Source organism: Genypterus blacodes, unplaced genomic scaffold, assembly GCF_046128005.1.
Source record: "Genypterus blacodes isolate CSIRO-AG114 ecotype Tasmania unplaced genomic scaffold, CSIRO-AGI_Gbla_v1 ptg000012l_1, whole genome shotgun sequence".
NCBI lineage: Eukaryota > Metazoa > Chordata > Actinopteri > Ophidiiformes > Ophidiidae > Genypterus > Genypterus blacodes.
Genome location: NW_027466826.1, coordinates 7,644,205 through 7,659,457, shown reverse-complemented (window position 1 = coordinate 7,659,457; position 15,253 = coordinate 7,644,205). Strand labels below are relative to the sequence as shown.

At 41.2% G+C, this 15,253-nt stretch overlaps 2 protein-coding genes across 2 annotated transcripts in view; both read left to right on the top strand.

Moving 5' to 3' along the window:
- The first annotated feature begins 2,846 nt into the window (after positions 1–2,846).
- LOC143012416 (GTPase IMAP family member 8-like) lies at positions 2,847–5,321 on the top strand. The gene is made up of 4 exons (XM_076165524.1): positions 2,847–3,034; positions 3,132–3,193; positions 3,332–4,189; positions 4,387–5,321. Exons 2-4 carry the CDS (start codon positions 3,175–3,177, stop codon positions 4,557–4,559), a joined length of 1,050 nt encoding a protein of 349 aa, XP_076021639.1. The 5' UTR covers positions 2,847–3,034; positions 3,132–3,174; the 3' UTR covers positions 4,560–5,321.
- A 7,308-nt stretch (positions 5,322–12,629) lies between these two features.
- Positions 12,630–15,253, top strand: part of slc24a3 (solute carrier family 24 member 3) — a 42,865-nt gene continuing 40,241 nt past the window's right edge. Inside the window, exon 1 of the mRNA XM_076164382.1 lies at positions 12,630–12,955. Within this exon, the coding sequence (XP_076020497.1) occupies positions 12,778–12,955 (178 nt within the window). The 5' untranslated portion in view covers positions 12,630–12,777. The remainder of the gene's footprint in view (positions 12,956–15,253) is intronic.

Here is a 15,253-nt window from a genome sequence, read left to right as displayed (position 1 = left end):
ATTTGTATTTGTTGATTCTTATATAATGTTAAATGCCTTTGTTCATATTATGCTGTGGAGTTTAACACAGATTTTTGTTTCTTTTAGGACGCTTTCAAAGTTCCTGGCCTGTGCTTATCACCCAAACTGGTTCAGCTGCGGTCCTCTCTTGGTTAGTTCCCAGGGATCTAACCCTTCAAAACAGTGACAAAGTCAGGCTGGAAAACAGGGCTGCAGGCACCGTCTATGTCATGTGAGTACAGCTTTTTTTTGTTTACTACACTCACAGTAAGTATCCATCCATAACTAATGAAGAATAATACGAAAAGACATGCTCAGGATTTTGTTAAAATGTGTGTAATCTTTGTCGGATAAGGGTTTGAATAAATAAGTGAAAATGCAACCAATAGCAGCTACCCAAAACCTTCCTTCAAATATATAAATAAATATATATTACAAGGGTACAAAAATCATCAAAACAACCTACCAGACTCAGGTGTTTACTCAGGATTGCATCACAGTAATAGATTAGCAAAAGAAACAAAGAGGGGTGCATAACTTTCCCAAGGTTGAACGAGCCTATTCTAATAACATACTGGCCCTAAGAGTTAGAAACAGCTGTAATAAACATGGCATTGTTTAGTTCTGTCTCTGTTACTATTTAATATGCTGGATCCACCCTTACATCCATGGACGCATCTCTCAGCAGTCCACCAAGTTCATTCATTCCTCTAAGATAGGCAATCAGGAAGACAAGGCTCAAAGACATTCAGAATATAAAACATAATGTATACAAGCAACGGATAGGAAATAACAAGATAGCTGCATAAATATCTTCTCCAAAGCCACGAGCTCCAGTCACAAGCTGACCCCGGCCATATCAACACACAGTTCCTGCGTGATGTCTTTCTGATCTGTTGATAACTTGATGCCATTCGACAACCAACTGTAATTGAACCTTTGTTCCTTTCCTTTATGTCATTGTGTCACATCATATGAAAGGCTTCACTCCATCTTTGGTATACCAAATGCCGACGCCGTCAAAGCTACAACAAAGAAGCTTCAGGATGCCTTGACCACAGCTGGGAAAGACTATAATCCCAAAAGTTACAGTTGGGCCGTAACCTCAACCAGAAGAGTGGAGGTCTGGATCTACGCAAACTAATGACATCAGCCCAACCCAGGAACCTGCACCTGATGTCGTTATACACTTGCAATTCAATAATCCATAGTCAGTAATCAATAATTATTTTCACTTTTGTTACTTGTGTTGTCAAACTCAATGCAACCTTGGTAGGTGGCCAGCAAACATCGCTTGAATGCATCTGCATCGTGAGGGCAACTGGTTTCTGAATTGTTCACAGCTTTGCTTATGTCATAATAGTCATTTTTGCTGACATAGCACATGTGGTGTGACAGATATGGTGGAGCGAAATAATAAATACATTCATTTATAATGTGGAATTTTTATTTGCATGTGTGGTTTATCTTAGATTTGAAATCCATCTTCCGGCATTTTCATTCAACTCTTTCAGTAGTTTGTATTGTAATGGCATTATCTTTCTTCCACAGGCCGTGCTTTGTTAAAGACTTAACTATCAGCTGAACAGGTTTACTGTCGGTCAGCCCTTCCGGGACTCAGATAATAGTACAAGCTACCTAATTGGGCAGAGGCACATTTCCCAAGAGGAGGACATGTGATGACTACATACTTCTGTTTCAGGTCAGACTTGTTTTGACAACAACCAAAGGGTACGAGCCCATGAGAACGTAAAAGGTTGAGATCTAGACAGAAGAGCTATGGACCTATACATGTAAACAAAATGCCCATTGCAATTCGCTTTGGACATTCGGTGTGTAATACCAATATTACACACTAGATAGTGCTGCAGGGATGGCTGAAATGGTGACTTAATATTGTTGTATTCCTCTGCAATTGCCATGCAGCTGTATTGCATGTCCATAGGTTTGTATTCTCTGCCCATGCTATCAAAGGTTGTATAAGGGCTTCTGACTCTACAAACATCAATCTTTCAGCCACAAAGGTCCACTGTGACAGTGATTTATGTCAGGACAGGTATGTGTAACATTATGTTTTGTTCCTTTTATGGCACGAACACATTTGAACGCAAACGGACTGTCTGTCACTGTGTGAGTCCAGAAATGTGAGGTCTATTCATATCTGCTGAATGACGTCTTTGTCCAAGTCCACCTTAACTCTGAGCAGCCCATCATTGTCCTTCACCACAGGACCCCCAGTCACCACAGCAACAGCTTCTATAGTGGGAAACCAGGCCCGGTGCTTCAGGTATGTAATCACACCTCCATGCAAAGCTCCAATAATGTACAGGACTGATGTTGTATGACTCATACTTAAGAAGACTCACTTCTCTGACCTGTTACATGTCTGTCAAGGTTCTCAAATGGAAAACTTTAAGCATTAAATCATTTCCACCACCGTTCTTCTATTTCTTTTTTTCTGTACGACCTGCAGCATCTATGATCCAATTCTGATATTCAGCATACAGATATAGTTTGACTTGACTTGAAAGATTTTGTCACATAGTGGGTGGTTTAGTAAAAGGTGGAATACTGTGTTTCTGGTAAATGTCTTTTCATCATATGTACAATAATATGCACTGTTAAGTTATTCATCATCAGAAATCACCAGTTCTTGCATGTTCATATGACCTTTTATGCGTTATGCATTATGGCTAATGTTTTGACTTGTGAAGCAGATATGGAAAGTCTACCTCACACAATTGGATATGCTGATGCTTTACACAAGTTCATATTGAGAGATACATTCCAGGGCTCATAACAAAAACCAGTTGCCCCACTATATCTTATTAGAGTAGAACCCAGTCTGATCATGAAGTACAGCAAGTACACAGTCATTCTGTACACAGTCAGAATGCAGCAGCTGATAGAGGATACATTTTCTAGCATTTCCTGATTCATTGTCATTCCACAAATGTGGCAAACTAGTAAGCAACTTGATCAAAGCGGTTTCCATAGATTCACACGGACAGAACTGGATGTGAAATGGCTGACGGTCAGTACCACCTTGAATATGCGATGCACAATGTGACAAGGGATTTTACATTATTCTATACTGTGTACATAATTAAAACTACTTGCATTCCATCTAGTTCTATAGCGGTTGGAACAGAGACGGTCCGCTCTGTAAAGTCTATGGATGAACTTATGCCAGGTTGTAACACCACACAGAACTCTTACATGCAAGAGAAACACTGTCAGAACTAAATGTAAATACTAAGTGAATGATTGATGGTCACAAAGTCTTAATATATGTTTTGACTCTTTTCTCTTTTTTCTCCTCTTTGCACAGATTTCAGTATTGTTGTCGTTGGATCACAAAGGCATGGGGCAGACTCAGTGGCAAACACAATCTTAGGCGGAGAACACTTTCAGTGGGGTAGAAGAACTCCTCACAGGGTGTCAAACACGGGGGAAGTGGATGGGAAAGAAATCCTGCTGGTGAATGCTCCTGTCTGGTTGAGGGGTTACCATCCGATGACAGCAGAGGAGAGAACTGAAGCCCAAGCTTCCTCCGACACGGCCTTCCTGCTCTTGATCCCTGTTGACACTTCATTTACTAATGAACAACGGAAGATTGTAGAAGACAATATGAAGCCATTAGGAGAAAAGGTCTGGCAAAACACCATTGTGGTCTTCACCTCAGGTGGGTGGCTTGGGGATTACTGCATTGAGGAACAAGTTAAGAGTGAAGGAGAAGCTCTCATCTGGCTTGTGGAGAAGTGCGGCAACAGATATTTTGTCTTTGGCGACAGGAAACCGCAGCATCAAAATGACCCCCAGGTTACAGATCTGCTAAACACGATTGATGAAATGCTGTGCATGAGTCAAAACTTGAACACCACAAGCACAGCAGAGACCGGGTACCCCACAGGAGCAACCACTACTGAGGAAGAAGTAGATGAAGACCTAAAGAGGATGGTAGGAGTCTACAAAGCCTGGGGCTGGAGACCACGGGAAATCAATGAAATTAGGAAAAGATTCAAAAATTCTTTGCAGGAGATGAGAGAGGACACCAGCAACATGAAGACGTACCACAACAGAGAAGAGATGGAGGAAGTACTGAGGAATGAAACGCGGGAAAAGAGCGTGGAAGAGGTGATCGAGATTGTGCTGGAGATGTTCTATCGTAAAGAGTGCGGCGCCTTTGGTGAGCCACATTTGCCCCGTCTTAAAATGCCACATTAGAACAATGAGAAGAGATTGCAAACGTTCAACTTTCAACCATACATTCAAACAACTCATTTGATGTCATTCATGTGTATTGCATCAATCCTTATTGATAAACATTGAATGACAGACAGTATTTAATCAACCTATCAACCCTTTTTTGTTTAATTCCTGTAGACGTTGTGTCCATCATTTGTGAAAAGGACACATTCAAGCCAAAATGGAAGCAGCTGTTTGAAAGAGAGTGGAGCAGGCGGGAGGTACGACTGATGGAACACGTCGAGCATGAATACGCCACTGGGGAGGAACCGAAGGACGATGGTGAGCACTTTACACAGGGAGATACATAAAAACCTTTATATGATGACCACGTCTTAATAAATAAATACTCAAATGCACTCAAATGTCTGAGGTAGGTACGAGTCAGATATAAGTGAACCTGACCCTGAGAGGATGCTGAGTGTAGTGAGATGGTTGAAGAACGTGCAAGAAGCCTCACAGGAACCCAGAGGGATGGACCCAGAGGGCCGCATGCAATCTGTGTAAAGGAGTCAAATGTCCTACTTCTACACATTTTGAATTGACAACATTGAAATCTGATTCATTGTCACTCATTTGGTCATGTGAACTTTTTACTTAGTATGCATATACATCATTTTACATCAATAAGACTAATAATAACTACTGATAATCTAATATAGGATCAATTTCCATCTTGTTTTATATGTTCTAACTCTATGTACATAAAGTCCTATACAAAATAAACAATATATATGAAGTGTATATAAAGTATAACCTGAACAACCTATCACACAAAGTAAGGGAATCAGTTTATCTGTCTGTAGATCCAGATCGACGTCAAGATAGATGAAGAGAAAATTCCTCTCAGGTCTGTGTCACACCAAACATATGTCTGTACCCTTTTGAACTTGTGACTACCAAACAAGTTAAACAGCATATGTGTTGTCTTAGTTTAAGTTTGAGAATGTTTGAGGTGCATAATTGTTAAAATTTTAAAGAGACGTCACATTTCCTGATTTTTTACTGCACAGGTGCTACTTGTTGTGCTTTTGCCTTTACTTATATGCTTAAATATAACATTAGGTATCAAAACTTTGGGTTGAACAGATTTTTACTACCAGGAGGAATAAAGAATCAAATCAAAACATCTCTCTCTACATATATATATATATAATAATCTCTCTGGCTCTCTGACTCTCTGGCTTTCTTTCTTTCTCTCTGCCTCTCTCGCTCTCTCTCTGACTCTCTGGCTCTTTGGCTCTCTCTCTCTCTCAAAAGTCCTCAGCAGTCTTGTTTGTAGTAGCCTAAACAGGAAACAAAATGCCCATTTTAGAGCATCCCACTGGAACTGGCTTTCAGTCAGAGCACAAACTGTCCAAAAAGCTCCCCGTGAACATTCAACATATGAGAGATAATGTGAACTATGAGACTGTGTTCTCGCATTTTGTCTTTCTGACACACACACACACACACACATACACATTCACTGTCGTGTGGGTCTGCCTGTCACGCTAATGGCTGTGTGTGTGCACATGTTTGGGTGTGTGTGAGTGTGTGTTTATCCTCCTGAGCACAGCGGAGTCTGATAGGAAAAGTCAGTGTCAGCCCTGAGGGAGGATGTCTGCTAATAGAGTTTGCTCTGTGAAGGAGAGGCGACTGCTCTAACAATGCACTGTTGATAAATTCAGCCCTGTGTGTGTGTCTGTGTGAGGTCAAACATACAGCAAAGCCATACAATAAAGTGAAATGAAATGATGAAATGCAAAAAAATAAGAAAATAAGGCCTCGTCTGAGTATTACAGGAATTATCTGTAGATAATATAACAAACCTCCCTCAAACTAACTTTGGTCAAGTGAAACATCTGGGCCTTTTGAGACCTGACAGTGTCACCATGGAGTCAGCACGCTTGTCATGCAGCATTAGAGCTTTGTACACAGGTGATTTGTAATGTAGAGTGTGTTACTGCTGTCCCATTGCGACCGTACAATGCTGCTGTGGACTCACACGGATTATGAGGCATTAGTTTGCCCACACTGGGCTTGGTACAGGATTAGTCAACTCACTGTGTGTGTGTGTGTGTGTGTGTGTGTGTGTGTGTGTGTGTGTGTGTGTGTGTGTGTGTGTGTGTGTGTGTGTGTGTGTGTGTGTGTGTGTGTGTGTGTGTGTGTGTGTGTGTGTGTGTGTGTGTGTGTGTGTGTGATCACTCATACTATACCACTTTCTCTCTCTTCTCACACACACACACTGCCCTTCCCCCTGTCCTCCAATCACAGGTCAACCAACGTGCTGGTGTCCTACACAGATCAGACTCACACACAATCGCTGTTCTGCTGTCTGTCTCTGAAGCAAGTGATGTTTTGGGTCATGTCTGATTAATATTAAAGGACACTATGTGCGTACATTTGAAAAGGCAGAGGTTACGTACGTACGGTAACAAAGTGCTACAAAATGTCACAAAAACTCATATTTGAACATGCAGTGTCTTGATCTGACTGATGGCCAAGAAGGCAGTGAAAGGTAAGGAGAGCAGAGTCTTTGGCAGTGCTAATGCCTCTCGTGTTCAACTGAGAAACTAGTCATGAACTCCACACCGCTCTGATTACAGTTTAATGGAGTCTTTAATGAGCCAGTCACCAAGGCGGATCAATACTGAGTATGTGTGTGTGACAGAGAGATGAATAGAGAACAGAGAGAGAGAGAACACTTACATGCTTATGCAGGTGGCTGAGTTCACAAACAGTAGATTCTGTCCATTACTGAAGGCACATATGTCATTTTCATGTCTGAAATGCCTCCAGGAGACCTTTTCAATGCCACACGGCCCTCTTTGCAATTGTAAGCATGTAAGTATGCTGTACACAAGCTCCTGCTCAGAATTCATGTGTGTGTGGGGGTCTGTGTGACCATTATGTTAAAGAAGATGATGTTAATTCTCATGATTTAAAAGGCAAAATTCGGTCAGAGTCGGTTAACAGCTTGTGAAGGTCTTGTGAAAAAAGGTGTGTAGCTGCAGATTAAAATGAGTTTTGTTGACAGTTTGTCCTTTGCCGTTGCAGTTATGTTTGTTGTGATCTATTATGCATTCTGCCAGTGTCACAGTATGAGGGGAGAAGAGGGTCATTCAGACAGAGCGGCTTGACAGTAAATAAGCTCATTTATTCAAACAGACTCCCTCCTCCCCCTGTGTTTGTATCGCCCAGCTTTCTATCCGTTTGTCCAGGTGTCCCGTCCAGATGGAAAGTCTCAATTGGCCATGGAAAAAAAAGGGTCCCAAACGGGGTCCAAGGTTAGATTGGTTGTTTGATCTGCAGCTGAAAAAGGCTCTGTGAGGGTTTCCAAAGGCCAAGTATGTGAGCGGAATGAAGAAGACATTTTTGCTCCCTGCTCACCAATCAAACTACACAAAACACTACTTAGTCCATGCAGGTTTTGAAACCAAATGTTTACGTAATGACAAAACATTAAATGGAATATATTGTGCTTTTTGTTATTTCAGTAGGAAGTAGTTAAAACACTAAAAACACACACAAAAGTCTGCAAATGCTCCATAGCAACCAAAGTATCACAGCAATTTCCAAATATATCTGAGGCAAAGATTTGGGGGGTGGGGGGGTTTCTAGTAGCCTAGTGTGTGTTTGTTTCATTTAATTTAACCACCATCACTCTCCATACTTGTTCCAGTCTTTTCCACCTCTTTCCCCCACTCTCTACTCAACCTCTCCTCTTTCTTCCCCGTCATATCTTCCTCTTTGTCCTTGAACTGTCTTTGCAAATGGATCCCCTCCCAGATATAGAGAAAGCAGACCGCCCTGCCCAACTGGAATAGCCCAAAGTAGAGACATTACTGCTGAGGAAATTCCCCACAGGGAAAGTCTAGCTGCTGCAGAGAGGCAGAGTAACTGAGATTTGGTGACTAAGCTATTGATCCAAAGGCAGAGCGACTTCCATTTGAGGACACACACACTTTTAATATACAAGGCTATATATGGACAGACTATACCTATACCTGGTAGAAAACACGTGTGCAACATCTATTTATTCTCCCTCTATCGCCCTCCTTTCTATCTTTAGATCCATCTTTTCTCATTCCTAAAAGAACATAAGTCACCTTGTCACCCTTCAATTTCACTATTAGTCCATTTACCTTTATTTTGCTTGATTGTAATTAGTTCCATACTTAGTCGTACTTAGTATTTCGTACTTAGTCTGAGATGTCAAGCAGGATCTGGGGCACTGACATGCAAATGGTCAAAGGCCAACTGTTGACCAGCAGTACCTTGGACAGTTCCAGGATCAGAACTCTGGACAGTGGTCGTTTTACATTTGTAGATGATATATGATCATTTATTGCAGATAATTTTAGAAACAGAAAATATGAAAGAATGTTTTCACGATTTATCTTTCGTCCCGCAAGAAGAGATATCAGTAGAAAGTGAATGACTGAGAGTGACGGTCTCCAATAAGAGGGTGAGAGAGAGAGAGAGAGAGAGAGACTACAGCATTCAGTGCATTTCGCTGTATCTTTCATGTCCTGTCTTTAATTCCAATTTTCTTTTATATAATATTTACATTTATTTATATGGTGACGCACTTCAAATAGATCAATAAAACCTTCAAACACTTCAATCGCTAGGAGGTATCTCAAATACATTTAGTTTTACGCGTGGTGAGCACAAAATGTTTGCCTGAGGGTGGTGCTAGAGCTCGGGTGATGCATTCATTAAAATGAGACGGGAGCATGGCCTTGGGCTCAAGAATGCTCTCCTCAAATACCATGGCAATCTGCCTATTACGTTTGGAAATCTGTGTGCAAAAATTCACATTTTGGCCTCAGGCTTGCATTAGAGCAAAGTTTGTGAAGCAACCAGACGGGGAGCAAGTTCATCCTGTGGTGAGGTGAAGATGATCACACTTGATGTGGCCTTTAGGGTCTCAGGTGAATAATAATGGAGCAAAATGAGGGTGAAGGGAAAATAGAAAAGTTCAGGATCAAATGCTTTCAATAAATAAACTCAAACAGGTCTCTACGCTGTAATCCATATTCAATTTCATTAACATTATGTACTTGAGTTCTTAATCTGAAGGATGGTTCAAGAACTCTCACAAAATGGTTGAAATCCCCTGTCATACATTATTTTTCACTAGAAACGTTTATTTTACCTGAGGGAAACACTTTGTGTGATCTCATCTCACTGCTGCCACTTTACACAATCAGGCACAGACATGAATGACCTTCAGCCAGTGATGGTGAGTCCAGCTTTGTCTGGATGGAGGAGACATTCTTCTAGCACATGTACAACACCGCGGTTAGTGAGGCTGGGTAACTCCTCCCTGTGTCTCCTGTAATGAATTTCAATCAATCAATTCAATCTTCTGTGTGAGAAAAAAGCCTTTTAACCATTCCATCCAAATGTATGATGATCAAACGGAGAGACAGGGAGCAGCTTCAATGGTCAAAGTAGAAAAGAATAAACATGGCATCATGGAATGATTAACAGGACAATGCTTAGACTAACAACACATCAAAGGGAGATAAGATGCAGCATCACACTACAAACAGAGAACAGAGTGTATGTGTGTGTCTGTGTGTGTATGCATGTCTACAACAGATTCTGATCCAATTCCCAGAGGTTATTGCCTGTGAAACCTATTATATTAGAGACAGACGACCATGTTTTATCTTTCAAATGAAAAATGATGTAAAATGATTTGGCAGACGACAAAAGTTTTTTTGAAGCATTGTCACCACCCATAAATCATATAAACTTTGAAATCCAACTCAAGATCTCCCTGGGCACCCTCTCACTGCCATTTCAGGCACAGCTATCTTACTGATTATTTCATGTATGTTATTCCTCAAGTCCCATACAGGTTTCATTTATTACGGCTTTTTCAAAAGTATACCTACCTACATCGCCTATGGTTGTGGTTAAACACTAAGGACATCCTGAGAGAGTGCTAATTCTGGACAATCTTCCATCCTTGTTCTTTTAGCCCTCAGATAGATGAGAGCAGAACCACTGCAGCGCTTTACTATATACCCACCCAGCTTATCCTTAAGGATGGTGTGGTCCAACAGATTTCTCTGATAAGAGTTTTTCCATTGCAGTAGGTGAGCATCAGTTATCATCAACTCCTCTCTACTGTGGTGTTCCTCAGGGTTTTATTCTTGGTCCACTTTTTTTAGTATCTACATGGACTTGGAAAAATTATGAGTCATTTAAAACCTATTTTTTTCATTGTTACACAGACGATACTCCTCATGGAGTAATTGTGTTTCTCTTTTTAAATTTCGATTGCATTTTGTTTTGTTTGTTGGTACTGTGATGGCTTGCTTTGGACAAGCAAGCCATCACAGTACCATTAACATTTGGTACATTTTTCATTAAAGTTTGTCAAAGCTGGTACTTACAAACTCCACGTTTTTAAGACAAACTAGATTAAAGATGATATCCAACAAATCACTAATTTTCAGTTGGTGCATGCAAAAACTGTGGGATTTTACCCAAAGGCTAGGAAGTGAATCCTTTACTACCTCCTAATCCAGCAAACTCGATATGTCATAGCTATTGTCTCGAATCACGGCTGTCAGATGGTATTGCCCAGTATGAGGATTATACCCAATCCCTTATGAAGGAAGTGTGTGTGTGTGTGTGTGTGTGTGTGTGTGTGTGTGTGTGTGTGTGTGTGTGTGTGTGTGTGTGTGTGTGTGTGTGTGTGTGTGTGTGTGTGTGTGTGTGTGTGTGTGTGTGTGTGTGTGTGTGTCCGTGTCCAAGCTTGGTCCAAGGGACTGTGTGAGTATAATCTGGGAGCTTGTTCGCTAATGCCACACTCCATTTTTATCACATAGCATTATGGGATTTCTGCTTCCCTCCTTCCTGCAGTGACATCATCACACACCTAGGAGGGAGATAAAGACAAGGAGGAAGGGCCAGATGTTCACTTTCACTCTGCGTTTTGAGTCCCATGTTAATCAAATGGTCTATAAAATAGTAAATAAAAGGCTACATTTGGCATCTTAATATCTAAACTATTCCTAAACTATTCACTTGCACTGTCTATCCCCTTTTACTGATTTGTTATTCATCTGTCTGATAAATATAGAGGTCAGATGGCATGACCTTTGGCCCCAATCAGATGGAGTAATTTTCAGAGTATGCGCGTTCCCAGAGAGGGGACCTCTTTAGTTTTTAAACTATTGGACTTAACCTTAGTTTATTAAGTAAAGCTTCTGCAAAAGGACATAATAACCCAGTGATACATTTTTAAAGGTTGCTCTACAAAAATAACAATGGTGATAAACAACCATTTAATTATGATTATAGGTTAGGAATGAAAAATTGCCATTAATTCACTTTAAATTGCTATTGAACACCACAGTTCAACACAAATAATATGTAAACCGTAATAAATCGTAAAATGACTGTTGTGTGAATTTAAAGTGAAAAATTAAGTAGAAGCAATTATTTTGATGGTTGAAGTGAATCCACACACTGATCAATGATTCGGTTTGTAACTATTTCAAGGTCATTAAAGATCAGTTTTTGCGCCTTCAGAGCTCCATCAGTATCTACACACACGCGCGCACTCTCTCTCATACACACATACACACACACACACACACACACACACACTCCCTCACGCACACACGCCCCCCTCCCGCTCCCTTGCTCGCCCTGTCTGTGGCACGGTTAAGCTTCGCAGCAGGCTGACATGTCACAAAGCTCTGTTCCCCCGCTCACCGCTGACATCCATGCCGAGAAACCACACATCCTCTGCCGGCTCATTTGCTCAGGAAGCCCGCCCTTTGTTTAATTCACCACGGTAGAGGAACAAACAGCAGATACATTCTGCCAGTTTATCGCAAACCTCTCCAATTCCTGCACCAAGTGTACAGGAATGGGCTAGGGCGAAACCGGATTCGAGATCTTCAAAGTAAAAGTACACAAAGAACAACGGCGTACAAGGAATAAAAATAAAATTAAAATATAATAATAAGAATATGTTTATTATTATAGTTTTCAAGAGGCCCCTTTCAAATATCACATGTAATAAAATTCGTATAGTAACGCCGAGGACAATACATTCTAGTGTGTTGTGGGGAAAATCATATAAAAACTGTTTAATTATCAAGTGAAACCTTTATTACTTTTTATTGATTGTATTACCTTTCAACTTCCATCAAAACATTTTGTATATTACATTTATGACTTAGCAGCTTCACATGAGTGTTAATAAAACAACAACAACAATGTGCCAAGGATGATGCTACGCTGTGAAATATCAGTACTGATTTAGAGCCCTATCAAAGGGGGTTGGGTATTTTATTTTGAAAGTACGGCCAGATGTTGCATTTTCCACATTACATTTAATTGACAAACGGCTCGACAGACCAGTCATATCTTCTCTCTTCCCCCAACTTCAGCTCCTCATACACACACTGTCACATCTCTCAGTCTCTCTTCCTCCTCCTCCTCCGTTCAGTTTCTCGTTGCTCGGGCCACCACCGGGGTTTCCGCCGGAACGCTCGCCGACAATAGAGCGCCATGGCCCGCGTGGTGGTTGAAGGGATGCCGGAGACGGCCGTCGGAGGAGTGATGCTGAACCGGCGGAGGAGCAAAGCCAGGCGGAGAAAGCGAAAGGAGTTGTTCGTTTTCCAGATGTGCTTTGCGGGGCTGCTGCTGGGGCTCGTCGTAGGGTTTCAGTCCCTGACACGGAAAGCAGGTGAGGGGGGCAGTTTGTACGCGTTTTTTTCATGTTTACTCAAATATTGTGCTTTAATATATGTTTAATTTGGTGAAGAAGCCTAGTTTGGTCGTGCGGAGTTTACTGGCAAGCAGGAACAACAGACAGTTTGATAGGACACATGCTGTTTACATGTTTTGAGATATATTTTAGGTATAGATTTGTGTTCTCTTGGCTTTATCATTACAATTTAGATACTAAAATAAAGCTTTACCTCTTTAATATTGAGTTCACGAAAAATGTAAAAGCTGTAGGATTAAATATGTTACTTTAAGTACATTCGGGTCAATGTTATCAACTGGATAACACAGATAGGCTGCAGTAAAAAATACCATAATATACCAAAAAATATGTAATTAAGTTATGTCACATAGCCTTTAGATCCAATCAGGGTAGTGTTATTTAGGATAATTTCAAGGAAACACCATATATCACTCCACTTACACTCAAACATCAACATGTCTTCTTGGTTTCTGCAGCTCACATCTGTATCCAATAATCTGACTGGAAATGGTAGCGTTGCCTCCACTGCTGTGTAGTCCTTGAACATGCTGCTTGACATGAAAATCAGCTTTAACTTTGATTGTGTGCTGGCCACAGGAGGCTTGTAACAATAGAAAAAGTAAAATCTGAAAGTGTTTCTGTGGTGTCAGTAACTTGCACGCTCGTTATGCTGTGTTAGGTGATGCCATTGATTTAATGACGAGCCTGAGGGTAGCATTCTCTGACTGGCAAATAAGTTGGAAATCAGTCACACGCTCACCACTCCCAGGACATTCATATTGGCAGTCATATCAGCAATTCTATAAATAATTGGCTATGGATTTGAAATAATGTAGATAGTACGCACACACTCTAAACTAAAGAAAAGGTTGAGGTAAAGAAAGATAAGGAAATTATTCTTTGGACCACAACCTGCTTGAATTATTCAACATTCTCATATGAAACTTGATAAGCTTTGTTTTGGTGTTAGAGTCATCGGTTCTGGACCAGGATCCTGCTGTGTGTTTCTTCCAGTCTCCTTGTCTGTGTTGCCCAACTTACTCCTCCAACATTGCCACCAGATTTGACATCCTCACGACGCTCTATTGAAGTCTCACTCCCTATCCAAAATTTTCAACATTCATTAGAGTTTCAGTTGGCAACTATATTCAGAATTTTAGAGTATTCAAGCTTCTATTTTGGCAGCCACATACATCAGAATGTGAGATGACCAAGTCGGTATTACACATGTGAATACCAGATGTCTTGCATATGTAAGTGGGATAAGAAGAAACGATCTTCAGTGGCGTTTTTCACTCCAGGAATACATTCATAAAAGTACCTGGGCCTGCTGTTTGATGAGTGGATTGGAAGCAGGGCCAAGAAATATCCATATTGATCATTTTCTGTGTTGCTTATTGTTCAGACATTAGGTTGCTGCCCACGTTGACCTTCTCATGTGTCCATTCTGAGTTTGCCGCTAATGCATTTTCACACAGACTAGATTATACTGTCATGACAGTGACAGTAGCCTCGTGGCCACAGGGAAAACGCTGACACTTTCAAGGTCTTGGACACACAGATTGACACACACGTGTTGAGGTGTGCGTGTATTCTCTCCCATGTCTTTGCTTCCCCCTGTGGTTCTGTGCGCAGGCACGTGTATGTGCACACAGTCACTTCACCCTCTGTCCAACTGCATCTCACATCTCCTCTTCTCCTCCATCTGCCCTTATTTTTTTACCATGTTCCCCTGAATGTGTCAATGTGCATGTACATACTGTATCTCTCTCATTGGAAATTGCAAGGTTAAAGCTAGACCCAGAACAAAAGCACTATAGGAGGGAGGATTAGGTGTATGAACAAATAAATGTTGCTATTATCTCAAAGTATTAATATCATTGAGCCGTGCTACTCAAGTCTGAGTCTCTCCATTATCCTCTGTGACAAATCTAAAAGATACAGTATGCATGTGTGTGCTAGCCAGACAAATGGTCACGGTATAGTGGGGTGGAGAAGCCACTAATGGGTGCTTGGTATACTGCATCTCCTATATAGCATTAGCGTCTAGATGATCTCATTACATAACTTAAAGCTGCTGTCGGCGGGTCCCCTTCTCTTTGCACGCTACCAGGGGATGAAAGGGGGATAGCAGCATACAGATGCTGCTGTCTGATGCCGCGCTGAAGCGTCAGAAGCTGTAGGATCCAAATTATTCAAAAAGGAAACAACAAGGAGGGAAAGAGGAGCGAGTGAGGACTGCATTGATGTGGAAAATGGAAGAGGGGGAAACTG